The 15,377-nt window shown below is 51.2% G+C and overlaps 5 protein-coding genes across 5 annotated transcripts; 3 read left to right on the forward strand and 2 right to left on the reverse strand.

The window, feature by feature from the left end:
• Positions 1 to 490: 490 nt before the first annotated feature.
• On the forward strand, positions 491 to 1,996 carry Aud_003326 (RING finger domain protein; the record flags this gene model as incomplete). Its single annotated transcript, XM_043288279.1, has 1 exon — positions 491 to 1,996. The coding sequence occupies one exon, from the start codon at positions 491 to 493 to the stop codon at positions 1,994 to 1,996; it is 1,506 nt and encodes a 501-aa protein (XP_043144214.1).
• A 469-nt stretch (positions 1,997 to 2,465) lies between these two features.
• Aud_003327 (mitochondrial 54S ribosomal protein mL40) lies at positions 2,466 to 3,164 on the forward strand (the record flags this gene model as incomplete). Its single annotated transcript, XM_043288280.1, has 2 exons — positions 2,466 to 2,706; positions 2,818 to 3,164. 2 exons carry the CDS (start codon positions 2,466 to 2,468, stop codon positions 3,162 to 3,164), a joined length of 588 nt encoding a protein of 195 aa, XP_043144215.1.
• A 650-nt stretch (positions 3,165 to 3,814) lies between these two features.
• rho2 (putative Rho GTPase Rho 2) lies at positions 3,815 to 4,426 on the reverse strand (the record flags this gene model as incomplete). The annotated part of the gene is made up of 3 exons (XM_043288281.1): positions 3,815 to 4,114; positions 4,165 to 4,356; positions 4,421 to 4,426. The coding sequence occupies 3 exons, from the start codon at positions 4,424 to 4,426 to the stop codon at positions 3,815 to 3,817; spliced, it is 498 nt and encodes a 165-aa protein (XP_043144216.1).
• A 2,414-nt stretch (positions 4,427 to 6,840) lies between these two features.
• Positions 6,841 to 10,689, forward strand: Aud_003329 (putative stress response protein Nst1; the record flags this gene model as incomplete). The annotated part of the gene is made up of 5 exons (XM_043288282.1): positions 6,841 to 7,948; positions 8,050 to 8,279; positions 8,354 to 9,974; positions 10,044 to 10,160; positions 10,223 to 10,689. The coding sequence occupies 5 exons, from the start codon at positions 6,841 to 6,843 to the stop codon at positions 10,687 to 10,689; spliced, it is 3,543 nt and encodes a 1,180-aa protein (XP_043144217.1).
• An 834-nt stretch (positions 10,690 to 11,523) lies between these two features.
• Positions 11,524 to 14,462, reverse strand: Aud_003330 (vacuolar protein sorting-associated protein 35; the record flags this gene model as incomplete). Its single annotated transcript, XM_043288283.1, has 5 exons — positions 11,524 to 11,841; positions 11,899 to 12,447; positions 12,500 to 13,512; positions 13,574 to 14,211; positions 14,326 to 14,462. The coding sequence occupies 5 exons, from the start codon at positions 14,460 to 14,462 to the stop codon at positions 11,524 to 11,526; spliced, it is 2,655 nt and encodes an 884-aa protein (XP_043144218.1).
• Positions 14,463 to 15,377: the final 915 nt, after the last annotated feature.

Genomic DNA, 15,377 nt, shown 5'->3' on the forward strand with positions numbered 1-15,377 from the left:
GTCTACGAGTGGTCCAGAGTATTGGGACAACAGTCTGCGTACGTTGTGCCTGGGCACAGTAACTTATTCTCTCATTCTCTCATTGAGAGTAACCCGATGATCCCAATAAGATGATAATAAAGGCACGTGGCTCGTTATGCTACCATATCCGCCATCTGTGAGGTGATCGCGTGCAGTAAGATGCCTATCGTCACGTGATACTTCCGACGTCGGTGATTCCTGAGGCCATCAAAGTCAAGTCCTTGACAGCCGCGGTCCGTATCCGAGGAAGCGGTAGACTGATTCCGCCCTCTGATTGACGAGAGAGTGATGAATAAACTATCTCCCCTCTTCCCATCATCATCATCATCACCAGTCCTGTACTTCGGTTTGTGACTCAGCTTCGGCCTCGATTTGCACGATGCCAGGCACGTATCTCATCTTCTAGAATTACGGATTTCCATTCTTCCCTTTTGCTCGACCGTCTTCTTCACCACCCTCTGTCGCAACCATGGCTTCTGTCCCCGGATATCCCGCCACTACTGGCAGAGCTCGATCATCGGACGCCACATCAGTTCGAGACGAGACTACCGCAAGCGCAGACAGAAGCAGTTTTACAAGCGCCTCACCCGCAGAATCCATGGAGGACAACGAGACAGTTCTACTAAACAAACCACTTGCATCCAGCGAGGATGCGTCAGGGAACAACGACGACACTGCCGCCTCTGACACCGCCACCACCAGCAAATCTCCTGTCCCGAGCTCGACCGCCGCTGAGACCTTGAATGAAGAACCGCGCAAGTGCTGGATCTGTTACACTGACGAGACGGAAGATTCCCCCTTGAATTCCGAATGGCGCTCGCCTTGTCCCTGCGCCCTGACCGCTCATGAGGCTTGCCTTTTGGACTGGCTCGCTGATCTCGAAAACCCTCGATCCCGCAAACGCAACGGTCACGGAGCCAAGATGGTGTGTCCGCAGTGTAAAGCGGAAATTGTGGTCTCTCGTCCACGAAGCTATATCGTTGACGTTGTTCGGATGTTCGAGCGGCTTGCCGGACGGTTGGTTCTACCGGGTATGGTGTTTACTCTGGCGGGTACCGTTTGGGCGGGATGCTGTGCACACGGCGTCTATTCGATGTATTTTGTTTTTGGGACCGAGGAAGCGAGACAAATTTTGGAAGAGACAGCGGATGGCACATGGAACTCGGGTTTGAATCTAGGGTTACCACTGATTCCGCTCGTGCTCATCTTCTCACGGACTCGCTATGCCGAGGGTCTTCTACCTGCCATCCCAGTCCTGTTCTTCGCGACGCATAACCCGGGCCAAGAGCTCGACCTTGACCTGTGGCCACCTAGTGCTGCTATGACATTTGCTGCGCTTCCCTATGTGAAAAGCTTCTACAGTGCAGTCTATCAAAGATTATTCGGCAAGCTGGAAAGGAAGTGGATTGCCGAGGTGCAACCGCGCCAAGCAGATATCAACGAGTTTGATGATAATGCGCCACCTGAGCATCCGGAGGGAAGAAACGATGCTGAGAATGGCCAGATATTGATGGAAATTGATCTGGAGTTCCAAGTTGGAATGGGTAATGATGTACGTCAGGGTGTTCTAGGTCTCCATGCCGGAGAAGACGCCCAGAACAACGGGCAAAACCAAGGTGACGGGCAAAATGGAAATAATCTGGGACTAGGACGGCGAGACGACCTCATACATGAAACAAGCAACCTTGCCGATATCATTCTCGGAGCTCTCGCATTTCCAGCGATTTCGGCATCCATGGGAGGTCTGCTCAAGTATATTCTCCCCAGGTCGTGGACAAGCGCACCGTCAGCCTTGGAGCGCGGCCGACCTGGTCTGCTGCAGACACGGTGGGGACGAAGTGTCATCGGAGGGTGCGTGTTTGTGCTGCTGAAGGATGCATTGGTACTATACTGCCGCTGGAAGCTTGCACAGACACACAGGAAACGGAAGGTGCTGAATTACGACCGGAAGAAGAAGAAAGTCGTGGACCACTGAGGTGGCGTTTTTCGGATTTTTCAAAACATTGACACTATCGCTTTGTGCTTTCCCTACTCTCATGACTACGGATGTGACGACGATGCATTTCACTGGCGTTGGTTGGGATTACCCTGGAGGATTTAGTCTACTCTCTCTACAACTCGGATCTTTAACGGATGCCAAGGTTTTTCTTAAGATTTTGGAGTTTTAGATTCCCACATAGTAGGCACCTCAATGGCATTTGTTGCAGGCGATATCAAGAACTACGAACTATATAATCAATTCAATACAATGGCACAAGTTATATTATACAGGAGATTGAATCAATCTCGACCGTACATGGATAAATAACAGTAGTTGGTAGAGTTAGGTCTGAATAGGCGCGCGGCTAATCAAACTTTCCGCCGCCGTTCCCCAAAAACCAAAATGCCGTCCATCACTTCCACCAGCCCATCTACCTCTCGCAATCCAAAACCCACCACGTACAATGCGACCCCTCTCCCCCGTCCTCGCCTCCCTGGCGAACGTCTTCAGAATCCCTCTCTCCAAAACCCCCGCCCGACCAGCCATCAGCCGGCTCAGCAACGACCTCTTAATATGCAAACCCACCGCTCCTGTTCAACCCGCAGCAGCAGCAGTAACAGCAGCCTTCGGGACCCGGACCTTCTCAACAACAAGCGCCCTGCTGAAACGCAGCAAAAATGCTCCCCGTGGCGATAAAAGAATTAGTAAGTTCTTCTTCCCCTGGGAGTTTTCCGCACGAACCACGCCTAGCTCGACAGGCACCGACGGGAACCAGAAATGGGAATTGATGCAATGCCGTTACTAACGTCTCACAGCGCTAATCCGCTACTTCCTCTGGCACCCACTCACCCCCCGACCCCTCCGCTTCTCGCGAACCCGCTACCTCCGGCACTGGACCATCCACCGCGCCTGGCAACTGTACCAAGCGCAGCAGCGCCGCGCGAGACAGCTCGAGCTGCAGCGCCAGTGGCAGGCGATGTACGCCGCGTGCGAGGAGCTCCGCACGGGCGCCGGGGATGGAGGCAAGCTGTTCCGGATCTCGATGAATAAGCGCGGGGTGTATAGGGCTATGTTTCCGATCGAGTACGGGCGGATGCAGACCGAGGGCCCGAGTAAGGAGGGGTGGAATCATGAGTGGAAGCGCATGGAGAAGAAATACTAGTATGTCCTTTTCTACATTGGTGGGCGGTCAATGGAAAGGATGGTTTCGGAATCGGTGATTTGCTGAGTCCATTTGTAAGTATTGGCATGTACTATAGGTCATTTTGTTCTGAGTGGTTAGTTTCATGGATATTTGGTTTGCCGATATAGACTGTTTAAAGCCAATAACTACATTATGCAATTTTTGCCCTCGCTCTTGCTCAGGTTGGACACAAGCATGACGTACAGCCGGAATTGACATCAGCATGTTCAGTATGTGTCAAAATGCTGGATATAAGACATAGATGAAGTGCAAAAGACGCTAGACAGCATCAGAAAGGGAATGAATATAAGAAGTATAAAAGAAAGAAGTAAAGTGAGCCGCAGGGAGAATCATAACGGGACAAAGCGCTCCAAAGTCGAGAAGGAAGTATACCAAAGGAGGGGAATCCGGAGAGCAAGTGTTCATGTAAAGGAGAGTGTGAGCAGGAAGATATACCTTAGGGAAGACAACGCAAAAGGAAAATATTAACAGATAACCTCCCAAACGCCAGTAATGCAAGATGCGATGATCAGTCAACGACCACCAAATGATCCTTCTCTGCTCCTTCTTTTGCAATAAAAACTGAATCGATGAGTCCGTGGCAGCTAGGGTCGTATTACCATCGGATGTCATAGCACGATGCAACATGAGGTCTTCCGCTTATCGAATGTAAGAAGGGCGGCTCGCGTAGCGGCTTCGAAAACGTCGTCTACTCCTTCCCCTGTCAACGATGAGCATTCAAGGTACTTCCTGGCACCGATTTGCGTGGCAGTTTCGCTTCCTTCTCTGGATGTGACGAAGCGTAGGGACTTCTTCCGCATTTCTTCAATCGCCAGAGGATCCTCGCGCAAGTCTTTCTTTAATCCGACAAGTATGATAGGTACGCCGGGACATCGCTCGTTTGCTTCCTCAATCCACTGCGGAGGGAACTAGTGAGTTGACCAGTAACGAAATTTGGCGGATCCCAACATGGACGAACCTTGTGCTTTACGTTTTCCAAAGAATCTGGCGTATCCACAGCAAAGCCTATCAGAATGACGTGCGCTTTGGAGTATGCAAGTGGTCGCAATCTTTCATAGTCTTCTTGACCTGCAGTATCCCACAAGGCCAGCTGAACAGATCGACCATCAACCCTGCAATCCGTAACATAGTTCTCGAATACTGTGGGAACCTGGTGATTTTGTCAGAAGCTGTATTCTTGTCGAAAGGGAAGCGCATTAGGGATGTATGAGTACTAACATAGTGCTGGAAATGGAACACATTAGCTGTCACAGCTCACAAACCAGTAGCAAATTTTGAGATAACATCCGAATGAGGGCACTCACAGTTGGGAAATAACCAAGCGTAAATACACTCAGTAAACTGGTCTTCCCGCAAGCACCATCCCCAATAATAACCAGCTTTCTGCATTGAGTATGAGATCAGCATATTGTGCCATTGAGAGAATGTCAAACCGAGATTCAAAGCTTGCTTCCTCCAAAGCAGGACAAGGATGGTGCAACTAACGAGGCCGGAAACCGCCTGTATTGACCTGGACGTGGTCCACAGAGATCCACCCCGACAACCAGAAGGGGTCTTGTACATACCTCCGCATCACATTGTCATTCTGTTGTTGAGCCATTGTTCCTCACGAATGACCGAGAGACCACGGCTCCCTTTGAAGAGGAGAGTGTGAAAGAAATTCGAGCGAAGGTATCGAGATGGGGAAACGACAAGGGGAGGGCGCTGTTCACTGTTCAGCCCCGGCTGATATCGAAACAACGGAATCAGGCAACCGTAAGATCTGACCGTAATACTGAATGACTGGACGGTTTGCGGCGAAACGAATGGAAGAAGGTGATAAATTGCTTCTTCTGATAGAAAATAATACCCCTCCCCCTAAATCGCTGAGGGACAGGAAGGACGATAACGAGTTTGAGGATTAGTCGTCCTGGAAGGCGGTCGAGGTGAGGCTGATGGACTTTTAAGTCAATTGATGATCGACCAACACGGGTGAAGTGGGAGAAGTTTACCACTTTCCCTTCTGGCGGAGGTGTCTTGGTAATACCAGTCTGGTTTCAAAAGTACCTTACCGATGGTAAGGTATATAGTACAGTACAGATCGTTACCTAGGTAGCCAAGAGGGTACCTTTGATTATTCCGCAGACCCCGAACTACGGAAAGAGGGAGCAAGATGATGCAGATGACAATAAGAACAAATATCAAGAGTCACGAGAAGACAAGGAATAAGGGCTTTTAAATATTACGAAAGTAGCCCGCCAAAAGCCTAGCCGATTCATAAAGTGCTAATCAAAGCAAAGGATGGGATCGACCAGTAGTTGGCACAGCTGAAGAGACCCCATGGGCCATTTCTTCCCACAAATAATGGCATTATTAAAGAATTGTCTCAAACGGCCTACACTAGGTGCTATATAATTTCCCATTCGAACTATGATTGTTGTTATAAATGGATGCATGTGGAGAAGAAAGATGAGACGGGAGAAGTAAATAATAACTAATATGCGCATGGACTATAGATAGAGCTACCTAGATAGAGTCTAGAGCAAAGAGGGGATTGGTCTTGACGACAATGCACAATAAAAATAATACCAGGACATCGGCCAGCCCGGTATCTAGTCAAGATACCTATCAAAGGAACAACATGGACAATTGCTGATGCATTTGACAGTCGCGAAGATTGTTCCAGAATGATTTCAAGACTTTCCTTGCTTTATAATGCTTAGGTTAGTATGCCATATGTCACTTAAATTACAAGGCCTTGCTTCTAGCCTGTCTGCAAATTTGTCGTAGACTGGAACCTAAGTACTTTATCTGATTTCATCTGCTTGGGTACCTTACGGTATATCCAAGGCGGTAGGTATCTTACCTTTATTCATATACTTGTATTCTTGTAAACGGATGGAGAGAGAGGCATTATTGTAAAGGATACCTTAGGCACAATAATGTATGCCCAAATCCTCAGGCCTCCATCTCGCTTGCGGCGGCTATCCAGCCAGCGGCACGCCAGCCATCCAATCCAGACGGCGTCAAGATCCACCATCCAAAGCCCATCAATCATTCATCTCCATTCTCCAGTGGCAGCCAGCCTTTCAAACCCCATCCCGCTCTGGCTGCGCTTGTTCGTTCCCCAACTCCCACCTAGATCCTAATACTTATCGAGATCCCCTCCTTGAAACCCCGGAGCGACCTCCAATACGGAGTATATTCTTCAGTCGCCTAGCTTGGACATTGCCCGCCTCCCCTGCGTGCGGCCAAAGGGTTCTCTTCCACCCCTCTTCCGCCCTCATAAATCCCCATTTTGTCCGCCCAGGATCTCCTCCTCTCTTTATCCTAACTCTCCACCTCTCACTCGCAAGTGTCCCACGCTTGATAGAGAGTACTGACATCGGATATCCTCTTCTTTCAGCTCTGTTGGTCGCAATTTACTCCACTTACTGCTCGCCAGTCAGCTCTTCCTGTGCTCGGCGGTACTCTACCCTTGCTGATCTTGTTGTAGCAAGGCTTTTGGTTTTGGAAGTGGAAGTATCAAGGATACCTAGGGTTTTACACCCTCTTCACCTCTCGACGATCTTGTGCCTCTCCGGGAGCGGATATCTTTGCGAACTCGTTCTTCATGGCTCCTGCGCCGCATACTCAACATTCTCCAAACTCCACAATGCCGAACAGTTCGTCAACGACTGCTCATTCAGCGCCCACCACAAATGGTGACGTTCATGCGCCGAAAGACCATCACCTTTCTTCTCCGTCAGACACAGTCTCCACACCAGCAAACCGGAAGAAGCAGAAACGCAGACAAAAACAGGCAGCTCGCCTAGCCGATCCTCAACCAGCAAACGAAGATGTATCGACAGATGACGCTACTCAGAACGGATCCAGCCACGCTAATCCAGAACATTATCATTCCGACGATGGTGACGCGGACGGATCCGACCACGAACAGCCCACGAACGGTGACGCATATCATAAGGATGGTCAGGATTCGGTGGACGCGCACGTTGATTCACAAAATCCTCAAGGGAGCAACGGCACGGAGAGCTCTCAGAAATCGACAGGCCGCAAATCGAAGAAAAAGAAAGGGAAAAAAGCGCGTAATGGTTCTCAAGCGCAAGGAGACGAAACCTCGACTCCCATGTCCACCCCTTCCGTTTCTATGTCACACCCTCTTCCGCCGCCTCTCCCCTCACATCTCGCGTCTCATAATATTCTGAAGCCGGCCAAAAATCGCAGTATTTGGAATACATCTACTCAGGAGGAACGAGAGAATATTAAGACGTTCTGGCTAGAGCTGGGAGAAGAGGAGCGTCGGCAGCTTGTCAAGGTGGAAAAGGATGCCGTTCTGAAAAAGATGAAGGAGCAACAACGCCATTCGTGCAGTTGTACGGTATGTGGGCGAAAGCGAACCGCCATCGAGGAGGAGCTCGAGGTACTCTACGATGCTTACTACGAAGAGCTTGAACAATACGCCAATCACAATCAAGGATCGTTTGAAAATGGCTCCCCTATGGTACCCCCTCCACGGTTGTACCAGCCTCCACTAAGATCTCCCGGTCAACATACCCGAACGCAAGGCCAATTCCATCCTTCACGAGGTCGCATTCATGAACTGACAGAGGAAGATGATGATTTGGAGGAGGACTACGATGAGGAGGAGGAGGAGGATGGGGATGAGCCTTACAGTGATGAAGACCTTGACGAAGAAGACGAGGAAACTCGTGCAGCTCGCGCAGATTTCTTTGCCTTCGGCAATAGCTTGACTGTTAAAGGTAAGGCTGATGTGCCGCCAGCTATCGAAACATTCCAACGAAACCTGTACTGATTTCTTGCTTTCTTCCCTCGCTCTCCGAGATAGATGGTATTCTTACAGTTGCAGACGATTTACTGAAGAATGATGGGAAACACTTCATCGACATGATGGAGCAGTTGGCCGAACGTCGAATGCAACGCGAAGAAGATACCCAGTACGGCATAGCTGCTGCGCACGAATCCCTTCATAGCGGTCACAATCATGGTCCATTCGACGACGAAGATTACGACGACGAGGAAGACGAGGACTATGACAGTCAAGAGGAAGAGGATTACGAGGAAGATGAAATGGTCTGCCCTGGAGTTGTTCCCCCCTTTCGTGGTTTCGGCCACTATTCTTAGTTCACTGCTAACCTCTACTTCAGGATGCCATGACAGAAGAACAACGCATGGAAGAAGGCCGACGAATGTTTCAAATATTTGCGGCCCGAATGTTCGAGCAACGCGTCCTGACGGCATACCGAGAAAAGGTCGCCGAGCAACGGCAACAGAAGTTGATCGAAGAACTCATGGAAGAGGAGACTCGGAACGAACAGCGGAATGCTAAAAAAGCCCGGGAAGCACAGAAACGGAAGGACAAGAAGAGACTTCAGAAACAGGCCAAGGAAGAGGAACGCGCGCGCCGGGAAGCGGAGAAGGCTGCAGAGGAAGCAGCTGCCAAAGCGGAACAGGAGAAGAAACTCGAGGAACAGCGAAAGAAACGGGAGGAGCAGCGGAAGAAGAAAGAAGCAGAACGGAAGGCCCAAGAAGAGGAGCGTGCGCGGAAGGAGGCCGAAAAGCTTCGACGGCAGCGTGAGGAACGAGAGCGACAGGCCGAAGCGGAGCGGAAGCAGCGCGAGGAGAAGAAACGACGCGAAGAGGCCCGGCGGAAAGAAAAAGAAGAGCGCGAATTGCGGGAAAAGAAGGCAAAGGAAGAGCGCGACCGCAAGGCTCAGGAGGAACAAGCCAAGAAGGATAGAGCAAGGGGCGGAGAGGAAGCCAAAGATCAGGAGAAGCGTGATGATCAAGGCAAATGGCCGTCGCAACAGGGACCTGTCCCTATTCCGTCGAATTTGCATCATCTTCAGGGCTTTTCTCCGGCTGTCGCTCATTCGCCTCACGTCCCGTCCGCGACACCTGTGTTACCTAAAGCTCCTACTCCTGCCAGACCCCGTCAGCCATCCCAACAAGACTCCCATTCCTCCTCGCCACACTCCCAAGCCCCTAGCACCGACCCATCGCAGGCCTCCCTTTCTCCTCGTTCGATGCCCGTGTCTCAGTCGTCGGCAGTTGCCAGTGGAAATTCGCAGCAAGGCCCCGGACTGCATGCAATGCTGCATCAATCTCAGCCTTCTACCCCGTTGTCTCCCCTAGGCAGATCCGTTCCTCCTGGATTCTCGAGCGTCAACGGAATACCACCTAACCCCCCGGGCTTGTCTGGAATGGTCGCGCGACCACCAGTTGGGCATGATCTGCCCAGTTATCCGCCACATTCGGGACCTTTCATAAGTCCTTTCCGTGGCTACCCAGCTCCAAACGGAATTCCCGCACCCCCAGGAATCAATGGAGCACGTCCAATGCCGCCTGGGCGCGGATTCCCCCTTGAGCCTGGACAAGGGTTTGCGTTCCATGGCCAGCAGATTCCTGGAACTTTCTCGACGCAGCAGGGTGGATTGCCCCCCCGCCATTCCCGGCAACCGTCCGGCTCGTTTGAGAGGTCTCCTCTGGAGAATCACGCACAGCCTATGCCAATTTCTCGGCCTAGCCCTATCAAACGGCCATCCAGCACCCAACAAGACCAGCAGAAAGGGGGTGATCGCGCCACACAACGAGATGTGGAGGATTTGAGCGCCCAGCTTGGCAGCAGTGCTCTCCTTGATGACACTGACGTTCCTCTGTCCTCGAATCTGTCGCAGTCACTACCCGGTGCTACAGCACCCGGCACTTTCCCAGGACCGGCGCGGGCCAGTTTCGGTGGACCATCGCTGTTTCCGGATCCCCTCAGTGGTAAGTTCTTCGGCTGTAAGGCCATTTGGAACTGTATAGTGTGACAGGATGTCCTAACAATCTGAATAGCATCAAAGCACACCAATTTCTCAGTGAGTCCTGCAGTAAGTGGTGGCACATGGGGTGCACAGATCCCTTTCGGAACATCTGCTTTTCCCAGTGCTCAGACTTGGGGAACCGGACATGGTCAGTTTGCTCTGCGAAATCCTGTGCGCTTATATGGAAGCGAATACTGACGTGGATCATAGCGATCGGTTGGTCTAACAACGCATTTGGGTCCGGAGGCCACCACCGTGCTCACACATCCCGGCCTGTCGCCATTCGGCTGTTGGTCATTCAGGCCTGTAAACAGCTCAATACTATGAGTCCTTTCAAGGGTGCGGACGGCTATCATGACGTGAACCTCGTTCTTCGCCAGGTTGAACAGCTGCGGCCACAGAACGAGCCTTCGATCTCCTTGAAAGAGATGCTAGATATTTGCGATACGGAAGGCAACACGCAGAATGGTGGGGGTACCTTCTCGATTAAAATGGACGAGACGGGGAAGTTTGTCAAGTTCGAGCCGGACAACAACAGTGCCGCTTCAGGTCACAGGGGCAGCATCGTTCCCGGGGAGATTGGCAGCCCAGTTCCGAGCAGTAGTCTGCCAGTTTTTGGCGGAATTGGTACACCATCAGTGCTGCGCCAGTATTCTTCTCCACCAATGGGTTTTTAAAGGCGTTTGTTTGGGTCCAGCATCTACCGGGGTGTAAATGGGGTTCATGTTTGTTTTGCACTTTCATCATCATCATCATCGTCGTCATCATCATTATCGGAATTCTGCGCTTTGGACGATTAACTGACTAAATGCCTCTCTTCCCTTCCTTTCCTCTCCTCTACTCACTGATCATACGCCATTACCCGTTGATCCTCATAACCACTTTCTACGTCTGTCAAGCGTCATGTCATGTCTCACGTCTTCACTCTGTTCGCGTCATGGACTGTTGTCTGTCTCATGCCCCTTGTTTCCGAGTCAACTTTTCTTTTATTGTCCTTTTCGTCCACGGGCATTTTATGTTTTGTATGTCCTAGTGTCCTATTGCGCATGATGCGGCGATTCCCATGGAGCACGCATATCCTCCGTGCCAAACCAATTGCACGGTCGGCTTCGATCGATGAGTCATGATTTTCATTCTAACTGTAGCTGTAGTTGCCAGAGTGTGTAAACGGCAGGTAGTGTACAGTGTCCTCTGATAGTGCTCGACGGTCTACTGTGACAGTTCATTCAGTCACACCTAGCACAAGATAAAAAGAAAAGACTATACCATGTTAAGACGACGCTGTACCTATATTGGTAGAACCGAACAGACCAGCCAAGGGTTCCGGAAATGTTACAGCGTCTCGGGATTCATTCACATTCAGTACATACAAGCTTACTGATGATATCAAAGCTGCCAAGAAACGGCGAAACAGTTACAGAGGAGAAAAGAAACAAGATAACCACGCTTTCACGATTCATACATGATATAATCATTTCCAGTCCTGAATACCATAAAGGTGCCTGGACAATTCACTGTCTCGGATCCGTGACGACGCCCTCGTAGTCTCTGGAGCGGATGTACTCCAGCGTACGCTGAAAGTGACGCTTTGGACCCTCGAGGCTGGGATTCGGCTCGTCCTCGTTGGTCTGCAGGTTGGAGTGGATGAGCTCGATGAGGCCGTTGAGGTACTTGGTTGTGACGGTTTCGTTCTGCTGGTCGAAGTAGTAGACGTAGCGGTTGAGGATCTCGACGAATAGCTCAACGGAGACGGCGGTGTCCATGCAGGCGTCTGCGACGCGGAGGGCCCGCTGGAGGCATTCAAGGACGCGTTTGCCGTCGCGGTAGAGCTGAGAGACCAGATTAGTTGCGATGAAGATGGAATCAAGCGGAAAGAGTTGACATACGTTCTTGGGGTCCTCCTCGCCTCGTTGGGGGTTCTCAACTACCCACCACAGATGACTTGCAAGGTACACGGCACGGCACTGGTCGGGTTTCTTGAGCAGTTTGCTTCCGTGCAGCGCCGCCTTGGTGATCAGTGTGTCGTAATTCTCCTTGGAGAAACCCCGGGTGCCGTGGAGCGCTCCTGCGATGATGCATACGGCCTGGAACTGTGCGCGCGAGTCACTGATGGAGTCCTCGTAAATAGTGAATGCTTGAGCAAAGAACTCGTAGCTAAATTCTTCGAATCCCGTCTGGTCGGCCACTTCGCCGCACATCACAAACAGGCGCAGTGCCAGGTCAGCGCACCCAGGATTGGCGCGTTGATAGAGATTGTTTACACACTGGTGCATGAACCTATAAAGTGCGGAGGACTGTGACTGCCAATTGTCGTCGTAATGTTCACGAGACTTGAGTTTACGCGCCAGTCGAATAGATGCAGTAATAATGGCCGGCGTTGTGTATCGGATGCGTTCGTTGCCGTCGGCATACGCTTTGCGGGTAGCTTGAAGGAGCTGTGAACAGTCAGCGGTTGAACTGATCTCAGTCTAGCGCTAAGAAACATACCTTTAATTGGACGTCATTTTCCGGCGCTTGTATCAGATGTACCAACCGAGCGAGCCATCCTTGCTCTTCGATGGTCTCGTCCGTTTCTCCGCCTCGTCGCTGGGAACCAGGATAGCCGACAGCCTGCTGCAAGCCTTCCTTGATCAGGACTCTTAATGCCCCCAGGACGCGGTCGAGGTTCTCTGTTGTCGTGATCAGTGTTCGGTTCTTGAGTAGACTTCGGGCGATTTCGCCAGCCACAGATCGTCGTGTGGGATAGGATTGAGAAGTCAGGAGCGGGAGATAATGGGGCAAAGCCAATGCTGTGAAGATTGAGACGTAAGAGCGAAGAGGAGCAAGGAGAAGATGAAGGAGGTTCTGCTGGGTCGGCGCCGCGTGCAGATCCGCATGATCAGCGTATTCGGCTGTCTCACGTGTAGCGAAATCGAGAACCTGATCCACGTACTCCAGCTTGTCAGGGTAGGTATTCAGCGCCAGGTTAACAAGCGATACTAATAATGCCATGGTGTCTTGAATTGGCAAGCCCCGGGTCTTGATCAGGCTGACCACCTGGTCATAGAAAATGGCATATAGCTTGACATCTGCTGGGACGCCAGGCTTTGCATCGCTCTCGTCGTTTGCATTCGATACTTGCTCGCCTTTTGGGGTCTCCGCTTCTGGTTCGTTTGTGTCTTTCGATGGTTCCTTCGACGGCTCGGTTGACGGCTGCTCAACGCCGTTCTCTTGAGCTGTGCCTGTGGGAGCCTCTTGGGTCGCTGCTACCTCGGCCTTCTTAGTTTCCTCCGCGATCTTCAGGTTTTCGAGGAACTTTGTGACGGCATCCTCTTCATTCTGCTTTCGTATTTCGGGGTCGGCGGTGGATTCTGTCTCCCGAGCCGCGTAGGCCGATAGACGGTCCATGAGTCCGATCACGATCTTCTTCAGGTCAACGTGCGGGTTGAGACGAGAAATTGCGGAGAGTAAGAGATCCAGCGTATGGAGATGGAATTCATCGGGGAAGACCTTGGTGATCACTAGAGCAACTTAGCATGAGCTCACATCCCAGGAGACACTCCGGCAGCGGAGATTCCCTACCTTCCAACAAGTACTCCTGCGCAAGGACATCGCGGCACTGGACAACCTGCTCCAGCAGCGCTTGCAGGATCCCCGACTTGTAGCGCTCGAGATCAACCAACTGGCTAAGCCGGACAATATTGCTGCCCACCAGCAGCTCCAGCTCGCGGCGCTCCTGCATTCTCTTTTCCCTTTCCCGGGACGGACCTTGATGCTGCAACCGCACCCACAACTTGTTCATCTCCACGAAATTGGTTAGAACGAAGTTGATCGAGTCCTGCAGGTTGCCTTCGGGCCCGTCCCCAGAGCCCGTGGGTAGATGATCCCTGGCCTGTCCGGACAGGTAGTATCGCAGGAACAGCCCGCGGATGGGATGCTGCACTCCTCGACTCATCTCCATCATGTCCTTCATGATCTCCTTGACCGGGGCATCCTCCACCGACATGTACACCGTGCCGACCGTGATCATCAGGTAGAGCCGCGGGATGATGTTGCCTGCATACTGAACCAACTCATACAGATCAGCTAGGTGGTTGACGGGATGATTCTCTTTCAGGTAAACGGAGAGATGTCGCAGCGCATCGAAAACCGCCATGTACAATTCATAGTATTGCTTGGGACCCAAGCTGGGCGTTCGTAGTTCGGAGACCAACGTCGACCTGGGAGCAATTGACGATCGTTGTTAGCTTGATTTGTACCCTTAACCACTGCAGAATTATGCAATGTCGCTCCAGGAACTCCGCTTCATATCTGGGGAGCCTCTATCGACTCACCCGCACTTGAGCGCATCCATCAGTTTCCCAGGAGTCTCCAAGCATTTTCGCATCATATGCGACTGCTGTCGGACCACTCCGAGGGCCTCCTCGAGGAGACGACTTTGATCCTCTGGAGGGGATACTGGACTGGCCATGACGGAATTGACCGGTTAGACTCGAAAGCTGTATGACGGGGCTGTCTCCCTGGATGGATGCAGGCGGTAAACACCTGGCCGAGGAAGAGGACGAGGGGGTCGCGGAGGAGGAGCTTCAATGACTGTCGCGGGGATAAAGTACTTGTACAGAGAGACGGATGTTTATAAAAATTCCGACCAGTTAATCAGTCCATTTAAGAAAAAATCGACCATCACAAAATGACTGGCCGTGTGGAGATGTTTTGCGAACGGAGAAGACCAAGAGGCCATCGCGGGTCGCACGAGCTTCTTTCCGCCTCAGGCTGCCAACGTGGACTGGCTGGCGCTAGGCAGAGCTATTCTGAGTACTCCGTACGTTTTGACGCAATCCACGGAACAGACAACATCAATTGAATATATTCAAGATTTTTGAATTCAATTACTTTTTATCTCCACTATCCCAACTCCAAAACCTAGAAAAAATGGATGCGAGATCTCTTCCCCTTGCAGGTACGGACGTAATGCCCGGTGGCTCTTTCGCCAATAATAAATCGACAATGTTTCTCGAAGATACTTGTGCAGCATAACGGATTGTGTCTGATATTCTCCTTTGCTGACCAAAATCACATTCTATCTATTGACGCCATCTATGTAACAAGCCCATTCTCTCAAATACCTATATATGCAGGAACCAAATGCATACAATGGACAATCTATGACCCAAAATCATCTCAGAAAGCAAAAGCAGGAGCGTGCCGGATGTCCGTTTCAAATATACCGTGGCACATCAAGTCGTCAAAGTCCGAAATTCGCATATGGACACATCAAGTGAGTGAAAGTCGTCAATCTCAGTAATCGTTTCCATCATTATGTCAGCCCTTGACAAGTTTCCACTGTTTCGACAAAGACTCGTACAGGGCTCTCCATCGAGTGTTC

The sequence above is a fragment of the Aspergillus udagawae genome (assembly GCF_001078395.1).
Source record: "Aspergillus udagawae IFM 46973 DNA, scaffold_2, whole genome shotgun sequence".
NCBI classification, from domain to species: Eukaryota; Fungi; Ascomycota; class Eurotiomycetes; order Eurotiales; family Aspergillaceae; genus Aspergillus; species Aspergillus udagawae.